The 27,541-nt window shown below is 44.2% G+C and overlaps 1 protein-coding gene across 1 annotated transcript; it reads right to left on the minus strand.

The window, feature by feature from the left end:
• Positions 1 to 76: 76 nt before the first annotated feature.
• LOC137908462 (ras-specific guanine nucleotide-releasing factor 1-like) lies at positions 77 to 20,030 on the minus strand. The gene is made up of 27 exons (XM_068752904.1): positions 19,767 to 20,030; positions 15,466 to 15,572; positions 14,088 to 14,235; positions 13,427 to 13,519; positions 12,976 to 13,229; positions 12,797 to 12,876; positions 12,391 to 12,584; positions 12,007 to 12,116; positions 11,712 to 11,830; positions 10,941 to 11,101; positions 10,610 to 10,673; positions 9,220 to 9,362; positions 8,112 to 8,194; positions 7,591 to 7,839; positions 5,133 to 5,506; positions 4,721 to 4,837; positions 3,191 to 3,361; positions 2,657 to 2,763; positions 2,435 to 2,547; positions 2,102 to 2,162; positions 1,885 to 1,991; positions 1,700 to 1,784; positions 1,401 to 1,598; positions 968 to 1,047; positions 742 to 859; positions 534 to 602; positions 77 to 169 (listed from the first exon to the last, which is right to left on the minus strand). The coding sequence occupies exons 1-27, from the start codon at positions 20,028 to 20,030 to the stop codon at positions 77 to 79; spliced, it is 3,762 nt and encodes a 1,253-aa protein (XP_068609005.1).
• Between the last annotated feature and the right edge of the window lie 7,511 nt (positions 20,031 to 27,541).

Here is a 27,541-nt window from a genome sequence, read left to right on the forward strand (position 1 = left end):
ACGGCCTACTTTTGTCTAATACAAATAGTTATATGTACACTCTCTGTGACATGTCTGCGATAGAAAGCAATCCCCTTCATGATGACGTTTTGGGTTCGATTCTCAGTGATGCCTCATACAGGCTCTCCTCATCCAACGCTCTGCTGCTATCCAACAAGTACTTTGCCACCTAGAGGACAAAAAAAAAACACAGAAACAGTTTGTTCAAGATTTCTGTCTTTTTGCAGCAAGGAATCGCAACATGTACCTGAAACTAGACCCCATTGCTAGTACCTTTAAAGTGATTCGGATACTGACAGGATACTTCATTTGACACCCATCATAGTAATGGAAGAACTACATTGTGTAAAACTACAAGAAGCAATAAATATAAGAACCCTTAGGGTGCTCATCCATTCAAGAAGTACATTTTGATTGATATGGATGCAAAATAAAATATGAATGCATGCATGCAGATATCACTAGGAGAAACATTGTTAGTATTCAAATTATGTTCCTTATAATTAATCAATATATTAATCAAATGTCCATACCTTTGGTTGATAATCAATCTTGTAAGCCGTTTGCTGAAACTGACGTATCTCACGGATTATGTGCGATATCTGAAGACAGAAAACAGCCAGCGCAAATGAAACATTCTGCGTTCCACGTTCAGATTGCTGACAAATTTCCAAAGTGCATTCAAACCTTCGACAGTGCAGAATGCATGTTATTGATTGTTAGCATGCTGGGGTTCCTCACCATCCTCATCTTGGAGAAGTTAACTAGGTTGTCCTCAGTGTAGTTGGGCGTCCCCTCCTCAATGAAGGCCAAGTCAGTCAGATACATTCCCAGATAAGGAACGCATGGAGGGTCACAGCTGAGGACAGGGGACAGGGATCATATCGGCATGTTGGCATAGTACAAAGTGAAATGGTGGATTCTCCACTTCCTGTTAGCACAGGAAGGTAAAGGCTTGGAAACTCACTTCTTCAAAGCTTCTCTCAGGTTTTTGAATCGTCCCTCTGATGATACCAGCTTCTGCAACTTGTCGATCACAGTCTTTGTCTGGAAAACAGATCAAGTCAAACTGTTATTACCAGCAGTTAAAGTTTTATTGGAGTATTCTGCCTTCCAAAGTTTAAAAAAAACTGAGGGATTCAGTATCATCATCAGCAGCCTCTCCAGGAGCATGTTGTCTTCATTTTGTTCTTTCACACCGTTACACTTTTAATTATTATATATATACTCAGTTGTATTGCGTATTCTGCAAAACTGCCGAAATCTCTACCTCCAGGTGATGTTAAGGTGATGGGCCACCTGAATTTGGGAGATTTCTTCAAAGCTAAGCTGAAACCTGGTAATCCTCCACTCCGGACAAATATCGATTGACTTCACTGCAGGAGGAAAATAACAGAAACCTGTTTGGAGACTTTGAGCCAAGTCTTCTTGAGGCGGAAAATCGAGCTGCGGTTGAGAGACGACGTGATCTCCAGCATGGCGTTGTAGTTGTGGAGGCAGCGGCAGATGTCAGCCACAGCCACCCATTTCTCGATCACCCCCACCCGCATGTTGACGTCATCCCAGTGTAGAATCTCTGTGGCAATTCTGTTGCTGATCTGATGAAAGAGGAGAAGAAGAAGTCAGAAACACTGACTCGTCATCCATCCATCGGTCCATCTGCTTGGCTATCTACCTACACGCACGTACTGTTACGTACATCATTGAAATGTTTGGTTGTTTTCATGATGTACGGAGTTCTTTCGTTCTTGTCGTTCTTCATCCAGCCTTGACCAAAGAACTCTCTGCAGAAACGAAACACGTTTTCAAACAGTCAACCATTTTAAATCCCACTGACTTTCAGCCACCATATTTGCACGAGTCGCGCGTGGGTGTGCTCTTCACTCGTAGGGGATGACTTTGAAGACGAGGTGGTCCAGCAGTGTGAGCTGCTCGGCTATCTCCAGTGCAGAGTGGTTCTCAAACGGCTCAGTCTTACAGTCCTCCATGGCCTGAAACACAGTCACGAGCACCAGGCATGAAAAGCGTCTTAAGAAGTAAGTCGATTCAACCGGACACTGTGATTTTAAGAGGGAACAGGCTTTTACAATCTTTCTCTTACCATCTGTGTGATTTCTTCCAGGGTGACCTGGTTGTCTCCAGGGTCCTCCTGAGTGAGAGTCCTACATGCATAAAAAAGTTTGGATTATGGGCTCCCCAGGCTGAAACTGTTTGCAAGCGAGGCTGCATGCTGACAGGTTGGTAAGATCACACTTCCCAGAGGAAAAGAAAAGTAACCCAGAGATTTTCAGCAAGCACTGCCCTCAATTCCGGGTTTCCAGTTTTATTACTATGACTGAAAATGCACCTTATTTTTCTACAGTGTGCTGTCAATCAGATGTGTGATGTTATATGCCTCGGAGCGTGATCAAGCGATTATAGTCGAAGCACCAACCTGATTATGTTGGCAGCTGCCTTCCTTTCCTGTGTCAGGAGCTCTGGGTCATGCATCACCTCTTCCAGGAAGCCAATTACCCGCATCTTGAGTTCTGTGTTCAGCTCAAAATCCTGAGAAATGACAGCAGAGGAATTAGAGAAGTGTTGTTTAGCTTCTGTAAAGGCACAGGAATATGAAAAGGCACACACACAAAAAAAAAAAGGAATAAGTGACCTGTACCTGCGAGTGTTTGGAGACCCAGTGGCGCAGCACATTCAGGACTCGGTTTGTGGCAGCTCTTCTTATCACAAACTCTTTGTCTCCGTTCCTCTGGTCTGTGGGAAAACCTGAAACCGGATTTAACAATGCCACAGTCAAAAAGAGAGGGCTCAGTATGATACAAACTTTTAGTTTTTAGTGTAGCTTTCTATACTATTATATTATTTGAATAATTAAGCCCATTAACGGTTCTCCAACGTGGTGTTGGCGGTATAGAGGTCAGCATAGCAGCTGACCGGCCAATGCAATCGTTTACAGGATAGAGTACTTCTATGTCCTGCTACAGTCTTCATGAATGGTCCAATGATGCCAAATTCAGCTTCCTCACAGAGGATGTGACTTTTAATACGCTGAGGTTCTCCTTGGGAGTGACCAGGTGGGAAAGGATCAGAAGTGAAGGTTAGATGCTTTCGGGAGGCCAGTCTTCCATAACTTGTCATAATAACTTTGCAGAGAAACAGGAAACAGAAATGCCACCCCCCTCGTGTGACTGACCCGTGCTGGCGAGCGACATGCGCCGGTACTTCTCCTTGGTTGGAGTGCCTTCATTGGCACCGGCGGTGGCGATGGCAAATGCTGAGGCGGCAGAAAGGGCACTGCGGTTGTTGTCCAGCTCCCGGCAGGATGACACTACCATCCCATTGTTGAAGGAAAACAGGGAAAAATCTGCAGGGAGGGCGGGGGAGGGGAATTAAAGAATACAATCTTTAATTTGCCTTCTTTGTGTTTTAAATTGCTTCAAGCACTCTTCCACTGAAATGAGAACAGTTCATATTTTCTACTACAAACTTGGCCAGTGAAGGGCAGCAGAGAGCTAAAACACACCCAGCAGTCTGTCCAGCTGCTCGTGCAGTAACAGTGTATTGCTTCTGTCTCCCTCCCTCACCCTCTCCCTTCCTCCCTACCTTCCTGCGCTCTGCTGGGGGCGGTATAGACGAACATGCACATCGTTGCTAAGGTACAAGGTTTCCTTCCACCTACTCACGGAAGGCACTGGCTTCCCTTGTATCCAGCACCGTGGGAAGACAACACACTGGGGATGAATTGTGCCTGACTACCTACGGGGTGGATGCTCCCTCTCCGTGCTGCACGGGGAGAGCCAGGAGGCTGTGGGTGGCTTTTATCAGGACCTTATTTGGATAGAGTTATGAGTTTAATTCTCTTTTGAAAGCAGAAGTTTTCTATACAGTTAACTGTATCAAAGTTTATGTGAATCGCTCTTGTCATTGCAACCTCTTTCAACGTCTAAATACAAAATTTGATGCTGCTGGGCGATTAAAAAAACAACAACATACTTGATATGATTCATGTACAATAAAATGTGCAAAGATAAATGTGACAAACATAATAAAATAATAATAATTTGACGGCTGGTGGAATATACTTACCAATGTCGCTCTTCTTATTGAGATGTAAATGAGATCATTACCACTAAAAGCTATAGCCAGCAGAACAGCTGTTACCTTAGCTTAGCACAAAAAAAAAAAAAGAGTTTTAGAGTTGCATGACAGTGACGCCGCTCTTCTCATCTAGCGCTGTGCAAGGCTTTGTCCAGCAATGTCAAAGAATTGCTGTTAAATTTGAAACCTCGCGTAACCTCTGCTCTGCAACTTTTAAATAAAGTTCCACGAGACAAATGTATATTTTTTCAGTAGATTCAATTACCAGTTGACGTGCTTATTACATATTCTATGGTTTTCTGATGGTTTCAGTAAAATCATGTAAGCGGCCGGCTTTTAAGTTCTTGTGTAAGAGGAAGGTTAAATATGCTTCGTTTAATCCGTGTTTCTTTTTGTATTACTAATGATTCTATTTTTCCTACTAAGATGGGGAAACACTGCTGGCAGGTTTAGTTTTGTCAGTATAGCGTTACAGATTAATTCCTGCAGTTTACTAGTTCTTGCATCCGTTGTGATTTGATTCTCATGGCCGTTTATTTATTTTGTAACTGGTGAGTTGTGCTTTTAAAGACATTCTGAAAGATTCTGAGAGGCACAATGATGGCGAGCCAGAGTCGGGCTGTACCAGAGTTTTTTGACTTGATGCTCTTGGGTGTTGATGGTGACTTGGGGGGAGAAATCTCCGCTTCTGTTTCATCACTCTGACTTGGGTCCTCGTCGCATTCCTCTCTGACTGACAGATCTGAACAGAAAGAACGAGTTTTACAATCTAACGAGGAAGTAGCGGGTGAGGAGATTGTGGTAGAGGAGACATCAAAATCTCTAAATATGCGAATGAATTCTGGAAGAAGCCTGTTTTACTGACTTGCTCCTTTTTAATGTGAACTCTCTAAATGAGCTTCTTTTGGCTTCTCATGTGAAAGATACAGATCAACACCATTGTACAAAGATCTTAAGAGCTGCGACACGACCACAGCACACACTAGCCTCGTAAAAACTCAAATTAAAGTAAAGCAAGTAAAACCAAAAATTCTGACCTTGCTTATTGGTCACAGATTCCTCCACCTTGCCCTCAGCTTTGGCCTCGCCATCATCAGACAGCTTGGCGGCCATGCTGCTGGACACGTAGAGCTTATTGATGTCCAGGGTGGTTTTGCTGAAGGGTGACATGGTGGAGTGCATACTTGCGTAGCCATTGGGCGAACAGCTGAGTGCCGCCAGGTCGAGGGCTTTGCCCCCCGTAATGATGGGAATGTTGAGGGAAAGTTTGCGACGACGATTCGGCGAGGACGTCTTGGAGATAGAGAGGGGAGGTGGTGAGGAGAATTTGCGACTGGCACGTGGCGATGTGGGAGGCTCCCCATATAGGAGCTTGTTGCTCTGACTACTGGCAAAGAAAAGCTCCAACGAACTACCATAAAGGAGAGAGAGAGAGAGGGATGAATGTGTAAGACGAGAAAAAAACGTCACGGCAAGTGTCTGTCAACACCAAAAAACAGTACTTTTTGTTTTTTGGGTTAATTATTCCCAGGACAAATGGTGATAATAGGGGTGCACGGTGCTCTTGGTGTCTATACAGAGGCAGAGAGGGAACACATTAACCACAGGGCTCTCCGGGAGCTCCTGCCTCCGTTATTTAAGCTACATTGTTTAAGACAGCATCCTCCTTGCACTGAGAGCCACCCCCTCTGAAGGCCTATAAATAGTATGTCAAGTGACAGTGTGGGAGGCACGGGTGCTGCCAACAGCAACCAGCCCAGGGGAGGCCCACAGAGACCCGGGGAGAGAAAGGGGACACGGATCGAGATGAAGAAAGAAAGCAAGAGAGAGAGGGGGAGAGAACATTGGTAAAAAAAAAAAAAAGCAGCGGCAGAATCACTGAGACTGAGAAGGAGGGGGCGCGAGAGGAGCAGCAACATAGTGGATATGGATTCCACCACAGTTAAGGCTGTTTTGTTGGGAGTGGGCGAGTGGGAAGCCTCCAGCCCTGTGTGATGTTTGCTGCAGCCATGTTGTGTCTCCTTCCCTAAATTTGAAAAATAGTAAAAGAAAGAAGATGAGATGTAAAAAGTTGGAAGGATGGGGGGGGGGACTCAAAGCAGAAAGAAAAGGCAAAAATGAAAGATGGCAGTGAAAAGAAGACACAAGCAAAGTGGGAAAGAGGGAAGACAGGAGGTGGGTACCTGAGAAAAGACAGGCGTAAGATGAAATAGAAGAAGAGGGCAGAATCTGGGTGCAAAACACAGCCATCAATTTTTAATACTGTAGAGTCGCTTCAGATTATGGGAGAAAAGGAGAGGGAGAAAATGCGAAGAGAGAGGGAGAAGATGAGAAGAGAGGGAGAAGGTGGGGTCCTGCAGCAGAGTGAAGGGTTTCCATGGTGACAGCGCAGTGGAGACAGAATTGGTCAGACTTGCGAAAAGAAAAAGAAAAGTGAGAGAATGTAAAAGGGTAAAGGGAGGAATGACAAAGAGGAGGTGGGAGGAGGAGGTGGGCTGATGAGCCGTGATGGCGGACAGAGGAGGGGGAGCGTGGACGTACTGGCATGACCTCTCTCTGCCGATGCCGTCCCCTCACCTGGACGGACTATGATAACAGAGTGGGCTGCTTACAGGAAGTCCATGTTAGGCGAAGACAAGTTTAAACACTGGGGGGCAGGGGGGGGGGGAGTCCCACCTTTTCACTGCACCATTACTCATGCTGCATCCCCAGGAAGAGATGTCAAACTTTCTTCCTTTTACAGAGTCCACAAACAACGGAGACGTCTCAGCGTGAGACGCTGGGATGAAGTTCATGTAACAGAAAACTTCAGCTGTTTCAAGGCGTGGCTGTAAACTCAGACAGAGCAGTGGCTCGATCACTTTGCAGACACTGCCTGGTTATGCATCTTCTGTTTTAGCTTCGGACCTGCGCCGTCTGCTTGTCGATCGCTTTGCAGCTGGACCGTTTGTCCCGCGTCCCGCGTGTTCTCTTCACTATTTGCTGACAGCACACATTGCAAGAATCTATGTGCTGATGAAGAGCAGCCACTCTGATGGATTGATGAAGAGGTGCAAACCATCACAGATGTGAGCTTGCTCTGAGCCAGGTAATCTACTTTTTATACTGTAAAAGCCTGCTCAGACTAATCCCACGAGCAGCTCAGAATCCGATTATGAACGATGGAAAAAGGTCAGTCACTGCCAGAAGTCTCGACTAAACGACCGCAGATTGTTCTCCTGCTCCCAGAACTTTGTGACCTGTAGCATTAAACGACTGCGGCTGTTTACTGAGGTCATCAAATCAAACAGGACATGATATTTATAGGTGGAATCAAAAACTATGCATGCAGGAAATACAAAGTAAAGACATTACGTTGACTCACAGTGTAACAGATGATCAATCAAACGAAGGAATGTCTGCACACATTATGCAAAAGGCAGAGCAAGACATGATGGGTTTACAATGGTCACTGATTGAACCTCCTGGGATCAACGCACTCAGAGGATCACTCACCGTGCAGGGATGGCGCTGATGGGCTTCTTGTAGATGGTGATGAGCTTGTCCAGCACGACGTCAGCGCTGGTGAAGACGCGGTAGGAGTGGAGAAAGGTGTTGAGAAAGTCAATGGAGAGGAAGCGCAAGTCGGTCAGTCGCTCCAGCAGGCGCTCCACGCTGGCGTAGCGGATCTGCAGCACCTTGCAGGAGTTCATCATTTTGCTGAAGCGAATGTCAACGTCATCGCAGTACAAGCTGGTGTCTGACCTGCGTTAGGATTTGATGTGAGGTTAGGAATGCAACGCAGAGGGATTTAGCTCCCGGTATTTAAGCAGCACGTTTCTGGTCATGTGCTTGTGTGTGTGTGTGTGTGTGTGTGTGTGTGGGGGGGGGGGTTAGTGTTCTCACTGCAGACAAATCTGAAGAGTTACACAGAAGACCAGAATATAAATAGGTTCTAATGCATATAGTGCTAGTGCAAGAACAATCTGGATCTTTGTTTGGTGTGCATGGTGTAAACGCATGGGGGTCTGACTCACTTTATCATCTGTGGGACGCTGACTTTACTGTTCTCCTCAAAGGCATTCATCATCAGACCATTGCATCGGATGTTGTCAATGCACTGTAAGACAAGAGCACGGAAGTTGAGAGAGAAAATCCATTTCATCGAGGCGTTTGTAATATCTATACTTCTACACCCACTTCACACCGAGTTTAATTGTTGCTGTTCACAGTTTAGATCTGGTCTTAACTGTCCCCTTTTGGACCAGGTTCAATGCTGGCCCTCTTGTTTTTCTATTATATATACCGGTAGAGCAGGACTGTCCAAGCTGAGGGCCAGATTTGAAATCGGTTATTTAACATTTTAATTTATATGCAACAAACAATGAAGTTAGCAAATGTAAAGCATTCAGACAAACACATCAGGGCACACAAGTGATCTGAGATTTCAGCGGAATCTCTGTGTGATAACAGACACGTTGATCTGATAACAAAACAGCAGGTGAGATTACAACACATTCGTGTGAAGAGCGAGCCTGAGCTCTACAATGTCACGTAAGTGGGAGTCACTTTGTCGGGGTCTCCAATGGTTTATGCTCAAGTTAATAACAGAGAAAATCTGCTCACACAAATCTGTGGAGCGAATGTGAGTGTCTCTGGAAGCGTGCCCTTGTCCTGCTGCCAGTAAAGGGAAACGAGAGAGAGTTGCTGCAGCATTCGCTGCCGCCCCGAAGTCCTATCAGCTCCAGCTGCAAGTGAGGCGGCGCCTCATCGGGGCCCACAGCGAGTGGAGAGGAGAATAACAGCTATCTGTCTTTGGACTTATCAGCGAAGGATGCGATGACTGCTGCATACCGCTTTGTCTATTCATCCCTATTGCACAGCCAGGACGTCCTGCAGAGCTGGGACACGTGTGGTGCAGCACTCCGTTTGGGACCAGTGTCTCTGGAAAGGCTGTGGCTTTGTCGCAAAACGCAAATAACTGGATAAGAAACTGCATCTTTTCAATGAATGATGACATTCAGCGCATTCAAATGCTTTGTTATGTCAACCAAAACAGCCAAGTCTGCCACCCATTGGTTGAGTGGAACTGTCAGATATTTGCTATCCACAGTGGTGGCTGCAGTTTCATGTGTAAAGACACACCTGGCTGATGTCGCTTGTCCACGCAGATTTCTCCTGTCGGGATGAAGCCACCAGGATGATGGTGTAGGCCTGGCTGTCTTTCGGCTCCACCATCACTTTAAAGTCCAGGTGCTCTGCGTCCTGTCCGCTGCGCTCGCCTTTTGCTGAAAGGCACAAATTCAGTGACTTTCACATTACTGTAATAGGATAAAACATCCTGAGTGGAAAAAAAACAAAACAAAACAAGCAGAGAAACAAAGTTCTGCTGATTATTCAGATGGGTTTGTCCTTATGGAGACACGATTGGTGAAGCTTTTGCCATTGAGCTAAAGAGGACTGATTCTTGTCTTTACTCTGCACGGAAGTCTCTCCTGAAAAATGTCGTCTCTACATTCCTCTTGAGGGCAGCAGCTGATACCGTGCATATTATCTAGAATGATCCATTTTGGTTATCTTGATTAAATCTAGAGCAACCAAAACATCTCAACCAATCATCCACTGCAATTTCTTTGGTGGCATTTGATGGTGGTGAGGCAGGAAATAGCATTCTGGATGAAAAGTGTGTGGGACTCTGGAGGGCCGCGTAAGCGAGACTATTATGAAGAACGCTTTGCAAGCAAAAGGCTTAAATCGATCCCTGACTGTTTTCACAAATCGGTCTAAAAATACAAGAGCTTACCTCGACTACGTAAATACACAGACAAACATATATCATTATTTCTTATAGAAATCTGTTTTGTTTGGGGACCGCCAATGTCGTTTATGTCGCAAGGCATTCTGGGTGTGACGTGAAACGGCTGCAGCACCCGGCTCACTGCTGTTGTTTAATATGGCAGGGATCTTTTAGCAGCCATCGGCTCCTCCGTTCCACAGCGTCGGCAAAGACGCGAGGACAGTGAGGAAGAAGCCAGAGATGAAAATCGATGGGAGAACTCTAGATTTGGTTTTGTTCTCCGTGGCATCTGCGTCGCCATGCCGACAGAGAGAGAGAGAGAGACAGTCTACTATGAAGAGCTCCGCCTCTCCCCTGAAACAGACTCCGGCAGCTTCCCTGACCCACTAAAGCAGAGACAGCGTTAGAAAATGAATATAAGCTATTGAAGAGGTATGAATTTAATTAATTTAGATTCATTTTATATTCATTTTATTTAGACCGATTTGTCAAAACAGTCAGGGATCGCTTTAAAGAAGTAACAGAGCATGTTTTTTAGTTGTGGTTTTATTATACTGACTTATTCTGTCTACACACTTTTTGCAACTGTTAGTGAGGGAGCGAAGTAGAAAAGGTCGGAAGTAACAGGAGAGATAACAGTACCGAAATAGAACATTTTGATTTATGCACGGCATCATCAATGGAACAAAATAAAACACATTAAAATAACTCGAAACAATCAAATATCCCGTCACTTACACTCATCGTCCGTTCCCTCCAGTTCCTCCATCAGCGTGCAGTCAATGAGAGAGACCACTCCATTCTGCGGCAGGGTCAAAGGTCACATGCAGGCGGTTTACCAGCTGATCAGCAGTGCAGGGTTCTATATATTTATCAAATCCTAAGTCATGTTTTTGCTATACGTTGTAGTGGATTTTGGAAGAAACACAAATGACTAACAAATACATGGTTTAATTTAACAGCTGGGTCAAATGCCAGTTTTCTCAAGCTTTTGATTTTCAATATCTCCCTTGACCCTCGTGAAAATTATAACTGCCGACTCCGTTTAACATAATAATTTCTGCTGCACCTTGGTGATGTGGAGTTTCCCCCCTGAGCCGCGGGTACAGATGATGAGGTGTTTGGAGAAGAGGAAGCACTGCCGCTCGCCTTCCTTCTTCAGAGACAGAGAGCCCAGGCGGCCTCTGGTGATCTTCCCTTTCTCGCTCATCGGCACCTGGATCAGAGAACCTGCGGGGTGTCAGCATCACGCAGCACAGAAGCCCTCATAATGAATTATTGTGTTCACATGTCTCCATAGATGGAGGAAGGTGCTGAACATCTGGGTAAGAGTGCATGTGATAAATGTCTGATGTGTTTCATGCACAGTGGATGATAATTAACTTGAGTAAACTTCTAAACTTCTATCTCTGAGAGAACAGAATACAGAATGCAAGGACTATGAGGGAGGATAAAATCCATCATGTCGTTTATATTCTATATTTCTGTCAGTTTCAAAAAAGACATTGTCCAAAGACATAAAAACATTTTAATGATCTATTTTATTTCATGTATCATTTCCCACTGAGTTTAAAGATCTGTCTGGAAATATTATACAATATGTTCTGGTCATGATATCAATGCTTCTTTGTAATTTATTAGATGTATTTATTCCATTATTTTGGATGCTGTACTGCGCGGATACTTAGTATCGTGTAAGAGTAATTACATTTTTGGTAATAGGTGATATACGGTATTGTAATTACAGTACACTGTCGTTTCTAAACCCACTTCCACTCAGCAAAGGGAGGAATGACGAAGAGGAGGTGGGAGTTTGTGCTTTCAGAGTTTTCATATTTACCTTGCCTAACAAATGTCTGGCTGGTGTCCAGCAGCACTTCACAGCCCTCAACAATCATCCGCTCGATGGCGAGGTTCTTCCTGATGTTCTCCGTCTCACTCACCTCATCGTGCATAATTCTGTAAGGAAAGATTCCCGTAACTACAGACGCGATGCAGATACAGTGAAGATATAACAATTAGAAATAGGATAAACTAGAATTTCTACAAACTTGTAGATCCTGTATTATTTGAGTTTTACAAGATCCCCCCCCCCCCCCCCCCTTTTCATTTGGTTCATAGACTGACCGGCTTACCTGGAAAGTTCCTCCAGTTTTGACTTGGCGTATTCCAAACTGTTTCTCTCCACATGTTCATGGGGGGTGTGAGCCAGCAACTCATGCAACGTCAAGATGTAACGGGGAATCTGTGGGAGAAACAGAAAGAAATGCTTGAGGAAAAAATAGTATCATTAAACATTGAGTGTTAAAACAGGACAGAATTCATACAGAATCGTTGCCTAATCAAAGCATCTTTAGAAAAGGAAACAAGTCTTTTAGTCATTGTTGTATGTTATAAAGTTAATTGGATCCACCACATGCTTTACAAGCTTAAGGAATGGCACAGAGTACTTTATGAAAGTTTACTGTTTACGGATCGTGAAATAATTCTTCATCCACACTCGAAGTCGGGAATCTCACCTGAAACATGGGGTAAGTGAGGAAGGTCTCAAGTGTCCTCTCCTCACAGTCGGGCTTGGCCTCGTACTGCTTCAGCAGCTTGTCGAAGTCGCGGTTCTGTTTGCAATGGGCCAGGATCTGCAGGCTGTACTGGTGGTTCCGCACAAACTCCTGGTAGATGTTCAGCATGGGCAGCAAGATGTCAAACAGGTCAGCTGTGGAGAGAAGGATGCATTCTGCTGAGTACATACCATGAAAGAGAGCAAAAGCTTTTACCCTGATCTGAATAGAGCCTGATCGGAGCAACTGTTAATATGAAAGGCGTTTTCACAGCTGGAAAATGTCGTCTTGTTATTTTAGATATATATTTAGATTCTACTCAAACGAGTGCATGTCCCAGTGTTAACAATATAAAAGTCTCTCCTACCCAGAACCAGTGTCGGCCAGCTGGCTATCCTCGCCTTCAGTCCCTGATAGAAGATCTGATGGAGGAACATGATGGTCTCACTGATGAAACAAATAAGCAAAATGGTGGTCAGGAGAGATCTTTTTTTTTTTCTCACACTGCGTCTGAGTCCGATTTTTAATCACAACCAGTCTCGCAACCTGTTGAGGAAGATGCTGCTGACATCATCGTGCGTGATGGGAGGCTTCTTGGAGCTGGCGGCCATGCGGAGCGGACGCAGGAAGTTGTTGACCAAGATGTGGAGCTGCTGGACGTATTCCGCCTCTGCTTCCAGCATGCTGAATACCACCTGGTTCCTCTTCCTCATGCTCTCTGCGTGGGGCGAGCGGATGTAGTCCTGGATGATGGTTTTCCACTTCCTGCGACATATCCAACCTCGCAGGAAACTCTGTACCTGTCATGGCAAAGGTTCAACGTTGCTGAGCCTCCTCTTTCAGAACCGTGTGTTCACCTGGTGGAAAACATCCAACATGGCCGAAGCCCCCTCTCTTCCCTTCCTCTTAGCATCACTTTGGCTTTTAGATAAAGAAACAACAGTGAGTCAGGCTTTTTTTTTTTCTAGTGAAAGATGCGCTGCATCGGATCAGTCACCTTTTTGATCTTCTTGATCTCTGTGTCATCTTCACTGGGGGGAACCTCTGGATTTGCCTGGATCTTCTCATTGTCTTTGAGCAATCCAGCAATCTGAAATTCAACACGAGTTAACATTAAAATGAACTCTTTTTTTATTATGCTTAATGTTCATTTCTGTAATTTTTTATTTTATTTTATTTTTTGTCATTGTTGTTGGACGAAAAACATCTGTTACCACCACAACACGCCGTTGCCATGAAAACGGAGACGTGCTGATTATCATTTTCTGGTACAGATTGCTGTTTCATGTACAAAAGGAGCTGATTCATGCATATTGAAAACGTTCAACTGAATGTAGCTATTCATTAGCACATTAAAGAGAGGTGCATTTGATCTAGTTTAGACTGAATAATTAGGATACAAAACACTCAACAGTCTCATAGAGCCTCTAACACGGACGCCCCTGTGTTGCTCCAAGCTGTGATGCTCGCCACGAATCCTCAACGTAGTCGTTTGTAATCTCTGTGATGGCCCTATCCCGTGTCCCCTTTATGTCTCTGTAATCTACTTTCACTTCCATACTGTCAGTCTGTCTGACTGTCTCCACACTAAAACAAAACACACACACACACACACACACACACCTGTGTCATTATCATAAAATCACAAGGCAAGTTACCTCTGATTTTAGCCGCTCAATCTCGATTTCCCCATCCTCTATCTGTTGTCGAAGTTGCTTAGCAACCGTTTTCTCCGTCTCAACTATTTGGAGAAGATGGAGATACTTCTGCATGAGGGTCTCATGCTCTGTCGCCAGGTTCCTGTAACTACACAGACACATGGGAAATATCTCATTCATGTGCGGGCTCTCCATGGATTTATCAAAAGAAAAGCCGATCTCTGATCAGCATGAGATTGAGTCACGGACGTTACGCGCTCCCGCAGCCAGAGCTATAAATGGCTATGGGCCAGGTGTAAACGCTGCTCGTGCATTAACAATCATTCTTTAATGCCCATTTGACTCAAGCATTTGAGTTGATTCAACACTGCAAAACAGCAGAAAGATACAAGTGTTGGAAATGTTTTTTTAAATTATAATTATTGTTATTATTATGATTATTATAATCAGAAAACTCAATGTGATAATAGTTAATATAGACTTTTATTGCTCTGCTGTGTATTGCATATTTACAGGCCAAATTACTCCTGTACGGTAAGTGTTGCTGCGTTGACTGGGTACTAATCAATATAATCCTCAACGAATCCAATCAATTAACCTTTCACCATACGAATGTGCACCGCTGACATTTAGCACGATTGAATTTCTTGGCTTTCGTGACCCTCTTTTGTCTCAGAGTCTTAAAGGAGCATTTCGCTCACTATAAATCTCAGGAATTCATGCGAAAAATATCTGTGGGTTTTTTTTCATTTTAAATTTCTTGAATGAGTATACTAAACTATAATGATAGGATTACACACAATACTCCTTTGGAGTCAGTAGAGCGCTATCTGACTGAGCTCCCTCACCAGAAGGGCAGGTTCAACATTAAAAGGAGTGAAAGATTATTTCCAATGCAAACAACAGCTGCACAAGATGTAGTGGCTCACGCTGCGTTGTTTTCCAGCAGGATCTGGGACAAAGGCTCATTTAAATTCTGTCTTGACCCCAAATGCACTGACCTCTACATCATGTACCCAGTGGGATTGTGGCGCTGACAGGAAGCGGTGTGATAATGGTACAGTGGAGAAAAATGGTGAAAAAACTTATTGTGTGCACGCTGAATCCACAAAGATCTAAAACACCGTCACGTGATTATGAGATGCGTGTAAACATATGTGCCCTGTTGTAATAACGATCAAGAGTGAGGCTAGATTAGCTAATTCATACAGTTCATTTCTGCTGCTCTTCATTCTGTACATTTTCTCAGCACACACACACACACACACACACACACACACATACATTCACAGGAAAACTATCGTCCGCACAATCTTCTTCCTCGGAACATCTTCAGCTTGTGTGTGCATGTAGGTGAAAGGTCATGTGTGAACGGTACCTGGCCTGTGTGATGGCAGCCACCCACTCATCACAGTCCTTGATGTCCTCTGTGCGCAATTCCAAAGCTTTCTGGTTGTCATGATTGAATGTGACAGTGAAGTAATACTGGAAACAACATCACAGAACGCGTTACTATATAATATAGTTATTATATATTTGTTCAGCATGCAATGAGACAATGGCAATATATATATATATATATATATATATATATAATAGTACATTCTTATATATGCATACAAGAATGTTTCCTTGATGAGCTGCAGAGAAAGTGATCAAAGAAAGAATCTTAAAATATCTGCCTTTTTCTTCAACCAATATTTAACTGAAGCATCATGTATATAAACATAAAAGCACGTTGAAGTGTGTGAACGAGTGGAAGAGAGCGAGATCCTGAGGGAAAGGTCGAGGGATTCATTATAAAGCCTCTGTGCATTTAGTCGGTAACCTGGCAACTCACCTCCTAATCGGAGGAAGCCTCTTGACTGACACCGTGTTTGGTTCGGTTTTGTTTGATTTGGCTGCATATCTGTGACACAAACACCTTCCCATAACTCCCCCCACCAATTATCTCCCACCTACTCTCACCTCAGCCAACAGGCCTCAAGGTTCGGCAGTAATAATTGTGGCTAATGCATGGAGAATTGATTTGTAATAGGCTTATTCAATAAAACCTAAGCGGTAGAATGCATCAAATTATATAACTCTGATGCATTGTAAATAGACCCCTACAAATCCAATGTATTGGATATTTTTTTTTTTTTTTTAGCCCTTCAAAATGCCAAGAGCAAATCATTTGTGAAGGGGAGTAATGTTCCGTATTTCCTGATGAGCGGCAGAATGGGCTTTTGTCAATAACGCGCCTCCCATCTCTCGCTTCATGTGAGCCGTGTGTGTCGAGCCTTTTAGGCGGCTAAATTTAGCTCCACGTCACAACATTTCTTTCTTTTCTTTTTCTGCCACAGAGACGTTACATATTGGGTAAGCGAGACAACATAGCTGTAGTAAATCCTTGTTTAAAATCTATTTGCAGCAACAATGTAATTGCGTTCGACACAGAAGAAAAGAAGAGCAGATCAAAGACATTGATTAAAAATGGCTTGAAATATCTCAACGTCTAAGCAGTTCTGAAAACCTGTCCGGGGTCACTCCACAATCTTACTTACTTATATATCCTTAACTTGATGTTTTTCTTTTTGTGAACTAATGACATATATTTTATATTTTTTTATAAGCTCTCAAAATAGAACAAAAACAATTAATAAGTTAAAAAATGCTGTTATAATCACACGTGTTGTTGTGGCTCTGAGGGACCCCCTATGGCATTTTCTTTTCTTTTTTGCATGAGTTTATCAAATGAAACAAACAGACTAAAAACAAAAACCAGTATCGCCACTTCACCCGCTCCTCCACCCCCCCTCACATCTCTCATGCCCATATTTGTCAAGTCAGGCACAATGCCGAGGCACGTTGTTGCACATTTCATTGGTCCCTTCAAAATGCACTTTTTCAGATGCAAACAGGGGTTGCCATAGTAACTGTGGGCTTTAACGTATTTCGCCTTCTAAATGTGAAAATAATAACACTTAAAAAGTAGAAAACTCACACACACAAAAAACAACAACGATACAATGAGAATGGAGAGACAGACGGAGAGGGAGGGAAAGAAAGATCTACTGGTATTGGCTTGTTGAGGACTAAGGGCTATAAAAAGCGCTGTTGCCTGCAAGGTGGCAGTTGGCTTGGCATCTATTCGCTGCACTGTCCCCGTCCCCTTCCCCTTCCCGTCCCCGTCACACACAGATAAGATCCACCACTTGTCCTCGCTATTCCTCTGACAGAAATACACACAGACATGCAGTCCATGTATGAACTACCATTAACAAGCTCAGCAGAAAGATGGAGTCTGTTGCGATCCAGATGTGTAACAGGCTCAGTGCCATCACCTCAGATGACCTCTGGACGCTCCTCATTCTCCATTTATCCAGAGCAGGGAAAGTGAAAAGGAAATCTGCATAATTATAGACACCTGGAGTATTGATTACTCTTTCCATGCTCATTCCGCCCTCTCATAGATCAACATCAGGACGTACAGGCGGACACAAAAGGTACAGACACACACACACAGCAACGCACCACGCTGGCTTGATTGCCAGCGCAATGTGTGCACGATTAAATTAAAATGTGCAAATACATGTTTCATTTTAGATATAGTTAAACAGTTGCTACACATCCACCACTCAGTTCTGATGATTGAAGGCTGTCCAATCCTTTTAATTCAGAATTAAAATGCCTGAACTAGAACAGCCTGCATGAACGGCTGCCTTTGTAGATGCCGTTCAGTCCGCGTTTCACCCCCAGAGCAAAGCGGGCCTCTTGTCACCCGATGTCCTTTGAAGGAATTCAACATTTACAATGAGCGAGGTTGGACCGTTCAGGCGCCGCCAGTGACCAGCAGTAAAGGGCTAAATAGCACGCAGGCTATGTCAGCATCAGCGGTTATATGAGCGTTTTTATGATCTGAGGAGTTTAGTTAAGGTCTGGTTGCTCTTAGGCTCCTAAATATGTTCATTCATTCTCCACTCGTAGTGTACATTGCTGAAATATAATCATAATAATCCTTTGAAACTGCCCATGAGTTGCTTCACAACTCAAGAATCCATGACAAAGTATTGCATAATAAAAAATTAATTATAGTATCGAGCTACTTCTGGTGATGCCGATCCTTAAAGCTCCCCTAGTGAGGAGTAGAGGGAGAATGTCCAGTCGCCAGGTAGCTCTGATGATATCAGCCACATGCAAACTGTGGAAGCCACACCATAATAACCCAGTCGCTATGCTTACGGCTACCTTTCCATTATCCTCCAATTGTTCCCATTAATTCAATCAAGCTTTAAAAAAAATCACACTCATAGTCCTATAAAAGTTTAAGTATGACGGCTCGGCTTTTTATTTGGATCCACGTCACTCCTGGATTCTGATCCCTTCATGTAATGGAAAACATGATCTCTATGAACGAGGTAATCACTAATCACTAATCACTCTCTAAATCACTTTTAATAAATGCACTACTAATACTTGTCCATGCTGGTTTCAGTCACATAAGTGAAGGGGAAGGGCGGGGCAGCCGAGGATGGACCCCCCCCCCATTGTATAGGGTCTGACTCGGAGGGGGAGTCGTTAGGAGGGGATAAACTTTTAAAGTTCATTAGATCAAGTAAAACCCAACTGAGTATTCTGAGACAGTGTTTTTTTGTACCACACAGCACAAAAATGACAATGTCAGCGCTTTCCCCACGTCGCTCATCCTAATTCAAATATCAGGATTTGCAGATCCTTAGGATTGAGCGCTTAACTGTTCTTTTTATTCCCAACAAAAGTGAAGACCACAGATTTTAAAATAACGCGGGGAAATGTTTGGCGAATCTCGGATGTGAAAAAACAGTCAGGGGGAATAACCGAGTGGTCTTCATGAGAAGATAAGGAAGGAGCTGCCACACGTTCTCATATAAATGTCGCCTATTCACCCCCCTATGCATAGATTATGCTGACGCCACAGATTAGATTACCAGTCGCAGGGACTTTAGACTCTTTTTGAGCAGTCCCGGCTCATGCCTGGTTTATTTGTTCAAGCAGCATCTTCCCTCAACCCTCTAAAAAACGGCCTCTTTGGAGGCAGCCGTGCTTCCACTGAGATTAGTTGAGCCTGTCAGCAAAAAATAAATAAATCACATGCATGTTAATCCAGGGGAATTAACCCCAAGGGGGGGGGGTTACTGAGAGGAAAATCATGCATTGGGAATGTTTTAGTTTTTAACCACGAGTCCACGACCGTCGTAAACAACCCGATGAAGATGATGATGATGATGATGATGATGATGATGATGAGAGCTGTCAAATGAAACAAGCCGCTTGTTGCCAAGGTAGGATGCTATTAATATCAAGAGAAGGAATCAAATCAATACTCGAAACGACATGGAAGGGTGGGGGGGGGGGGGCAGTTCCTGCGTTTAGAAAGTTTGCGCAGAAAACTTCTTTTATCCTGCGTTTGATGATGCGAGGCATTTAAAGTGCGTGAATCGAGACGATCGATCAATCAGTCAGGGATGATGACGCCATTACGCAACACCGAACGTCAAGCAAAACATCTCCGGGAGTACCGTTTGCGTAATGCCCGTGGTTAAACGCAGCAGCGTGCGTGGTTCACGCGGCGTCAGCACATCCAGCAGAGCCTGCTAGTTTGTGCGTGCGTGCGCGCGTGCGCCGGTCCCGACCCGCGCTGAACTCCGGCGCCTTTACCTGCTTCTCCAGGCATTCCTTCGCCGACAGAGGCGGCTTGGGGGACGGCGCCCGGCCGCAGACGCAGCCCTCCAGCAGGTAGAGTCCGGAGGCGCGCGAGCCGGAGTCGCTTTCGAAATAAAACAGCATGTTCTGCAACAGAGCAAACCACCTTGAATGCCATTTTGTGTTGTCCGAGCTTCTCTTACTCAGGCAGCCGCGCCTCGTCCCGTCCTTCTTCGCCAGCAGAGCCAGGAAGGCGACGTGGCCGTCATTGAGCCGCATCTCTGCGGGAGAGCCGCGAAGCGAACCGGCGGAGGCTGCGGGAGAGCCGCGAACCGGCGGAGGCTGCGGGAGAGCCGCGAAGCGAACCGGCGGAGGCTGCGGGGGAGCCGCGAACCGGCAGAGGCTGCGGGAGAGCCGCGAACCGGCGGAGGCTGCGGGAGAGCCGCGAACCGGCAGAGGCTGCGGGAGAGCCGCGAACCGGCGGAGGCTGCGGGATTCTCACGGTGCGACCATCAGCGCCCCCGAAACACACAGCGGGGCTCGGTGTCTCTCTGTCTCTCTCTTTCTCTCTCTCTGTCTCTCTCTCTCTGTGTGTCTCTCCCTCTCTCTCTCTCTGTGTCTCTCCCTCTCTCTGTGTGTGTGTCTCTCTCTCTCGCTCTCTGTCTCTCTTTCTCTCTCTCTCCCTCTCTCGCTCTCTCTCTCACTCTCTCTCTCTCGCTCTCTCTCTTTCTCTCTCTCTGTCTCTCCCTCTCCCTCTCTCTCTCTCACTCTCTCTCTCTCGCTCTCTCTCTTTCTCTCTCTCTGTCTCTCCCTCTCTCTCTCTCGCTCTCTGTCTCTCTCTCTGTCTCTCTCTCTCTCTCTCTCTCTCTCTCTCTCTCTCTCTCTCTCTCTCTCTCTCTCTCTCTCTGCACCCTGCTCTCGCCGGGGAGAGGAAAGCGCAGTCACGTGACCCGTCCTCGTGCGCAGCGATATTTCAGCACCTTGGACAGAGACTCAGATACAGTGTTTTTATAAGTTCGTTTCTCGTACTCGTGTATAAATACTACGCAGTAATATTATTAAATACTCTCACACGCGGTTGTCTGGTCCACAGTGGATAAACAGCTTATAGAGAAACAGCTGTGTGGCGCGCGTGCACGCAGCATAGGCCTTCTATTGAGAGCAAGACAGTAACTATCTGAGAAAGTGTAGCTGTGTACTGTGTGAGTATTGTAGTACGTGTGAAACAGTGTAATAGCATGAGAGAATTCTCTTTAAGTGCGCAGGCACACAAATACAAATTGCTGGTTTTAACAACTCTTTTTCTTTCTTATTGATTAAGGGAGAGGACAGTATTTCATTTCCTCTTCCTTTGTGTGTTGGATGGCACTGTGTTGAATTAGCTGCCATTCAGGGCTTGTACAGCCATTGAGCAGACCGAGCCACCAGGATGCCCCTGGCTCAGTTCTACTGCCTCCATCCCATAATAACCGCTCCTTCAGACAGGGGTGGTAATGAGGTGGTGATTCTCCCGTCTGAATGGCACTGATATTAGCGATTATATTTATGATTGTTTCATGTCACATCCCATTAGAGATGCTTTCAATCATCAGCGGACACTGAAGTAATGCAAAGTCTTTCTGGATGAGGGAAGCAGCATTTACTCTCATCTAACATTTGTTAATGAAATGCCAATTACTCGCACTGTGTCGTATGTTCAGCCTATTTCACGCATGCTTTTTTACTGAAAACCATTTTAATTTACTTTAAAAAAAAGAACTGAAACAATCCTAGTTATTGTAAAATGTGATCTTCGTGATTTCTCCACTCTTAACCTCTACATCCCTATAATCAGTTTTTTTTTTTTTTGCAGCTAGAATACGTGTGACAGCATAATCTGCTGATTCTTTCCCGTGGCAGATTGCCCAGTAAGGGCAGCTCTCAGACCAGGATTTGGCTCTGTGCACTCTGATGTGTGCCAGGTACCGCATGCAGGGTCGCCACCTGGCTGCAGCATCCTCGGCCCAAGCAGCATCAGAAATGGCCGCTAGCCGAAGCTGTAAAGAACACAGCTATGAATCTACCCATGTCATGCTGCACCAACAGATCTAAACCCAACAGGAGGACGAGAGCGGTTAAATAATAACTCAGAAATGACAATGTGACATTATAGGACAGGAAATACGGGGTCTTATTTGAAAATGTTTATCGGCCCTCGTTCTTATATGTGATTTGTTTAATGCTTGTATTTTCAAAAAAAACAAGGAATATGCCAAGAAGAAGAAGAAGACGAAGCATGCATTGATTGCCTATAGTAAAGGATCATTTTATCTTATTGATGACAAAGAACTCTTTATTTATCACGTAGCATGCTCGCACACACACACACACACGAAACGTCATGTCATAGAGAGTAACAGCAAATTTGTTTAGAAAAGAATTGGGGGAAAACTGGAGCATGACTGAAACTAGAAAACACTCAAGAGGGAATTTATCTAATACATTTTGAGGCCATGTGTCTACCTCTCTACATTTCAGCATTGTTTCCCCAACATACACTGCCGGGATTGGGATTACGATCCTGCAACTGGATTAAATTGAGCATAATGGTTGAGCATCCCAAACTGTTCATCAATATTTATTTAAAAAAAAATTTGATTGGCCTATTTACAAACTATCTTATAATGTTGAAGACAAATGTATCATAAATCTTCTTCCGTCTCCTTCAGGAAGCGTTCAACCAGCAGACCGGAGACAGGGGGACATGTGAAAATCAGTTCAATAGCATGTCACCATATGCTGCCGCGACACATGCATGAGGTCACATGGACACTCGTGAACATGCACAAATTTATGCATTTGCACCATCTACTGTCAGTCACACACACACACACACACACACACACACACACACACACACACAGGCTGAGTCATAAAGGCATGTGCTCATTATTATAATATAGTCAGTGCTGAGCATTTCTTGGTGAGATGAAATGTGACTCAATGGTAGATGTTGCTCACTGCTTCTTTATATGAAGTCCACTTTGCCATGCAGAGTGGTTTGTTAGCTGCGCATTAAGCCCTGAGGCGGGAATGCATCTCAGGAGGAGTCAGAATTAAAGGGATAGTGAACGTTGGCCACCATTCGAACAGGAGTTCAAATGAATTCTGTTGTTGGGCTTTATCAGTTGAATTTGTTCCCTAATAAATGTGTTTTAACTATAAATACTATTATGTGTTAGTGATGTGAAGCTACTGGACGCTCCTGCTCTCTTGCAGTGGGCGGCATGGCAGTTCAATGGTTAGCTTTGCTACGTCAAATCCACACCTGGACTGTTTTTCTGTGGAGTTTGATTGTCCCGTGTCTTCAGGAAACAGAACACTTCAATTCACTCATCACAAATCACAGTCATAAAGAGGTCTGGTATGAACTATCATGCAAAATGTATTCTGGATCTGATCCAGAATGAAGTCAGGAGAAAATATTACATTTTAACATTAAAGCCCCATTAGTGAGGGTTGCTATGGTGACTTTTCTGCAGGTTGATTGCTGCCCCTGCACAGCTGCGGAGGCTTCGTTGAACTGAACGAGGTGCACCTGTTACACATCTCACCTAATCAGCTCCTGCCTCTCTGGACAGTTCTCTGGCAGAATATCTTCTCTGCTTCCTCAGTCTTTACAGGCTCTCCCGTATTCCTCAGTTTTATCTTTAATACCTGAGGAAACAGATCCAGTTGAAATCGGGGTAAATTTTAACAAGAAATCCATTTTGTTTTTCGACACTTTCAATAATATCTTTCTTATTTACCTCCACAAAGGAGCTTCTGTTTTTGCTGGCTTTTACCAAGACGCTGTGGAATTAATAATGGGCAAACAGATTTGATGTATCTTCACAAACACAAAGATACAAGCAGGGATGCATATACAAACACATTCAAGCAGAAAGTGTCTTCACCTGTTAAGCCTCTGTTCTGTCTTGTTTCCTTTATAGAAGCTGTTTGTTGGAGAGGCCTAATATTCGATTGTGTATTTTTCCTCGACTGAAGCCCTCCATATTTAGAGGGTCTATTCTTGGCGGTGTCTCGCTACAGTTGCTTTTGCCATGCCCCGAGGAGAAGGAGAGGGGATTAATAAAGATTCCAGAGTAGGCTGTGCCTCACTTGGTCTCCAAACAGCAGCGATCTGGCGCTCACTGCCGGCAGCGCTCGACGGTACATGAGCACACTGGTGAAGAGCGGCAGCATGTAACTGCAGGAATAGACAAACTGACTTTGTGCGGTTGTGTTGAAATCCCTCCATCATTTCTGACATGCACCGATTCTTTCATTTACTTGGATTTAATTCTGTTTATTTGCTGTGCATGTGTGTGTGTGACACTGTAGACGCGCATGTTTTGATCGCTCGAAGCACATAATTATACATTTGACGTTAAAGAATCGCATAGTAACCAAGTTAGCGGCTGCTATGCAAACACGTAATGTGGATGTCTCTGGTGCTACCGTTGCAGAAATACCTCGAGTTTAAACTTGTGTGTACTCTGTGATGCAGATCACCCAGAAGTTCCCTTTGTCTTTATCTGTGGACAGAAATGGACACCAAACAATCCGAGGTGTGCTTCTAACATCATTAGAGGTTTTAAGGTAGAAGGAATGCCGAGTGCCTGATTTAACAAATTCTTGTTGACTCTTAGCAGCTCTGCAGGATTTTGTCCACTGAGAATATATCATTAAAAACTCTGTCTTTGAGGACTGAAAACTTGTGATTACTTTCTCACTTCCAATCTTCTAGGTCAGTGTTCAATGTGTTTCAGAAGCACTGACAAATAAAAGCAGTTCTTGCCCTCTTGTGTTCAGAGACTGACGGTGTCGCTGGGCTTCCGCTCTCACCTGCCGGGCCCTGATGCGTGCTGGCAGCCCTCTATGATCGCGTTTCACCCTTCAGTGAACAGCAGGCAGCACAGCACAACAGATGCAGATGATTGTATTGAATAAATTATTCTACATCAAATACCACTTCAGGCCACTAGAGGGGATCAGCGCCCTCGTAGCTGATCCAATCTGGCCATGGCTGACTTTTTATGCATAGCTTCAAAACACCGAATGTCATTCTGGATCGGATCCAGAATGACATTCGGTAAAAATCTTACATTAAAATTTTTAAAAGCCCTTTTACGGATTCAAAATTCTTTTACAAATCTATTTGCCTTTATCTAAATATAACTTTTGACTTTCACAGGTACATAAATGATTCTGAATAACTCCTGAACTCATCTAGAGATTGGTGGCCCCATGTCTTCATTCCTCTGCTGCACTGTGACCGGATATAAAACCGGATCAGATTCAGATCTGATCCGGTTTTATATCCAGCTATGCTTAGTAGTGCAATGTCAAGAGTTGAGTTGAATTTATTTTGATTAACTGATCATTTGTTTCTGTTTTTATTGTAACTTTCTGAGAAAGTGATCTTGAATCCACATCTGAATCCAGACCTGCCACAAAATTCAAACAACTCTTCCTAGACCCAAAATCTACCGCTGCAGAATAAATCATCACATTTCAATGGCAACGTCTTTAGGTATCTTATAGACAAACCAAACAAGCACGTCGCCCCCGTGACCGTAAATAACTGAAGAATCATCTGAACTGAGCAGATGAGCCGTTCTCCAGGTTCAAACACTAAACAGTAACATTTACACATAAATCACACTTTTAGGAAGAACAAAACCTCTTCTGCTATGCTGGAGGGAGAATGCAGAGACATTCCACTGAAGTCCATCCTGGGGGAGGATTTCACACACCGGGGGGGGGGGGGGGGGGGGGGGTGTACTTCCTCTGCTGCCTGGTCAGGGCTAACATCGTGTGCTACGAGTGAATGACATTTTATGGGCTCGTAGAAGCAGAACCCCGAAGCAGAGAAAGATAAAGTGAAGTGAAGACATGTTTATGCTTGGGTTTACAGTACTGCATGATTTACTTGAGATGCTGTCATCATCAGTGTGTCCCACTGCGCAGGCAGGTCCGTCAGACGGCTGGAGACTATGGAGATTTGACGTCCTGTCCTGTTATGAGGGCTTTCCTGCGATTTCAGATGAATAATAAGTCCTCGTGCATTTGATCTGCCTTATTTCTGTAGCACCTGTTTAAACTGGACTGTTTGGAACAGGTAATGCAGTCTGTGTTTTCTGTTGTCCTTGTCATCTGGAAGAATGTTTCATTTGGAGGAAGAATGTGTGTTTGTTTGACCTGTTTAAGATTTTTTGGCAAGTGCTGTTTTTTTTTTTGAGAAGATGGTGCTAAATTTTGGATGAAAAGTGTGGTGGGAGCAACAAGGCACGGGGGGGGGGGGGGGGGGGGGCAGGAATGTGTCCTCTCTAATCGCAGTGAGAGACAGAAGATGTTTTAGCTGATCTCCTTTGGTCCACATGAGCGGCTCTGCTGTCCGATTCTCCCGCAAACTCCGGAACTGGACAAAGAGAGGGCAGCGCCTGTTTGCTCAGCACCAGACGTTCACACTGGTGAGAGGAACTCAACTAAAACATCGACAACAATGCCAGCACAGCAGAGATGGCTCCGGTCCTTCCTCTTCTGATTGCATGCCAAGATGTCACAAAATATCAAGAGCAGATTATCAATCCATGCGGGAGAAGGCTGCACATGGGAATACTGAAGGTAAAGAATCAAGATTTAAAAACCCAAACTTATTTTAAACAAGGCTAAAGGTCCATCAAGAAAAAAAAAACATTTTTATACAAAAAAAAACTAAATGCTGAATATCTTTATCGATCACAAGTGGAATATTTACCACCAACAAGAGTTTGTGCTGACAAATGTTTGTCCACGAAACATTTAGTTTTCTAAATGATTTCCATAAAATGTATTTAAAGATTGATAAAAAAAAATTAGGCTGTTGAAGGAATGAACGTTGTGAGGTCAAAGCTTCTTTGGAGCATGTTTTGTTCTATCATGAATAGCAATTATAAGCCAGCTAAAATAAAATAAAACATCCGTTCATGTTCTGCTGCTGCAGACAATACAATCCACATCCACATTATTACGATCTGGGAGATGAAGGATCCGAGTTCTTTCTAGTTGCTTTTGTCTCTTTGAATAGATAGTTGGGAGTCACAATTCCTGCCTTGAGAATCTGATGGCAAATGTGTGGCGAGAAGTCCAAAACAGCACAGTTTATGCTTAAGTCAGGCGGACAGCCGACTCAGCACCTTTCCTGTTGCTGTGTGCTCGCTCAACATTATCTTTATCCCCTGTGACAGATTACCGCCTCAGGGCCTGAACAAACTGTCACACAGTCTACCCAGAATACTCCTCCCAGCCCAGGCCCTCGGAATTCTAACCGATAGCCCTGATCCCGTCCTTTCCTCCTCCTCACTTCCCGAAGACACACAGGCTAATTAGAGAATAAGAAAAACACCAAACTGAACATCTGAAACTTAGATTTACTTTCTCTATGATTATTTAATACAGTATTTGTTGAATATGTTCAGGGGGACATGACGACAAATGAGTAATATTTCTTGTTTTATTAGCTACGCACAAACCTATACATTCATCTAGCTTTGTATTCACAGTAAGAGGACACACAAAGTGTATAGGCCCAAAATAAATATGAATAGTCTGATACATAGAAGGCACAGTTGGACATTTGATCCCTAAAGCACATTTTGAATTCCAGACTTTTCTTTGTAGTAAAGTATTTTTAACATGTACAATTAGAACATTTACGTCAATAAAATAAGAATACAGAATTCCTCCGGTACTGGTCCATTGATTCCCAATGATAGAACCAGCCTGCG

The sequence above is a fragment of the Brachionichthys hirsutus genome, chromosome 1 (genome assembly GCF_040956055.1).
Source record: "Brachionichthys hirsutus isolate HB-005 chromosome 1, CSIRO-AGI_Bhir_v1, whole genome shotgun sequence".
Lineage (NCBI taxonomy): Eukaryota > Metazoa > Chordata > Actinopteri > Lophiiformes > Brachionichthyidae > Brachionichthys > Brachionichthys hirsutus.

What these genes read in the sequence shown, in the direction of transcription:
- LOC137908462 (XM_068752904.1), bottom strand. Translation starts at nt 20,030, where the DNA reads ATGCGGCTCAATGACGGCCACGTCGCCTTCCTGGCTCTGCTGGCGAAG. An exon ending in GCAGCTGCCAACATAATCAG is followed by an intron (nt 2,163 to 2,434) that starts GTTGGTGCTTCG and finishes TTATGCATGTAG; the next exon opens with GACTCTCACTCAGGAGGACC. An exon ending in TGGAAGAAATCACACAGATG is followed by an intron (nt 1,992 to 2,101) that starts GTAAGAGAAAGA and finishes ACTGTGTTTCAG; the next exon opens with GCCATGGAGGACTGTAAGAC.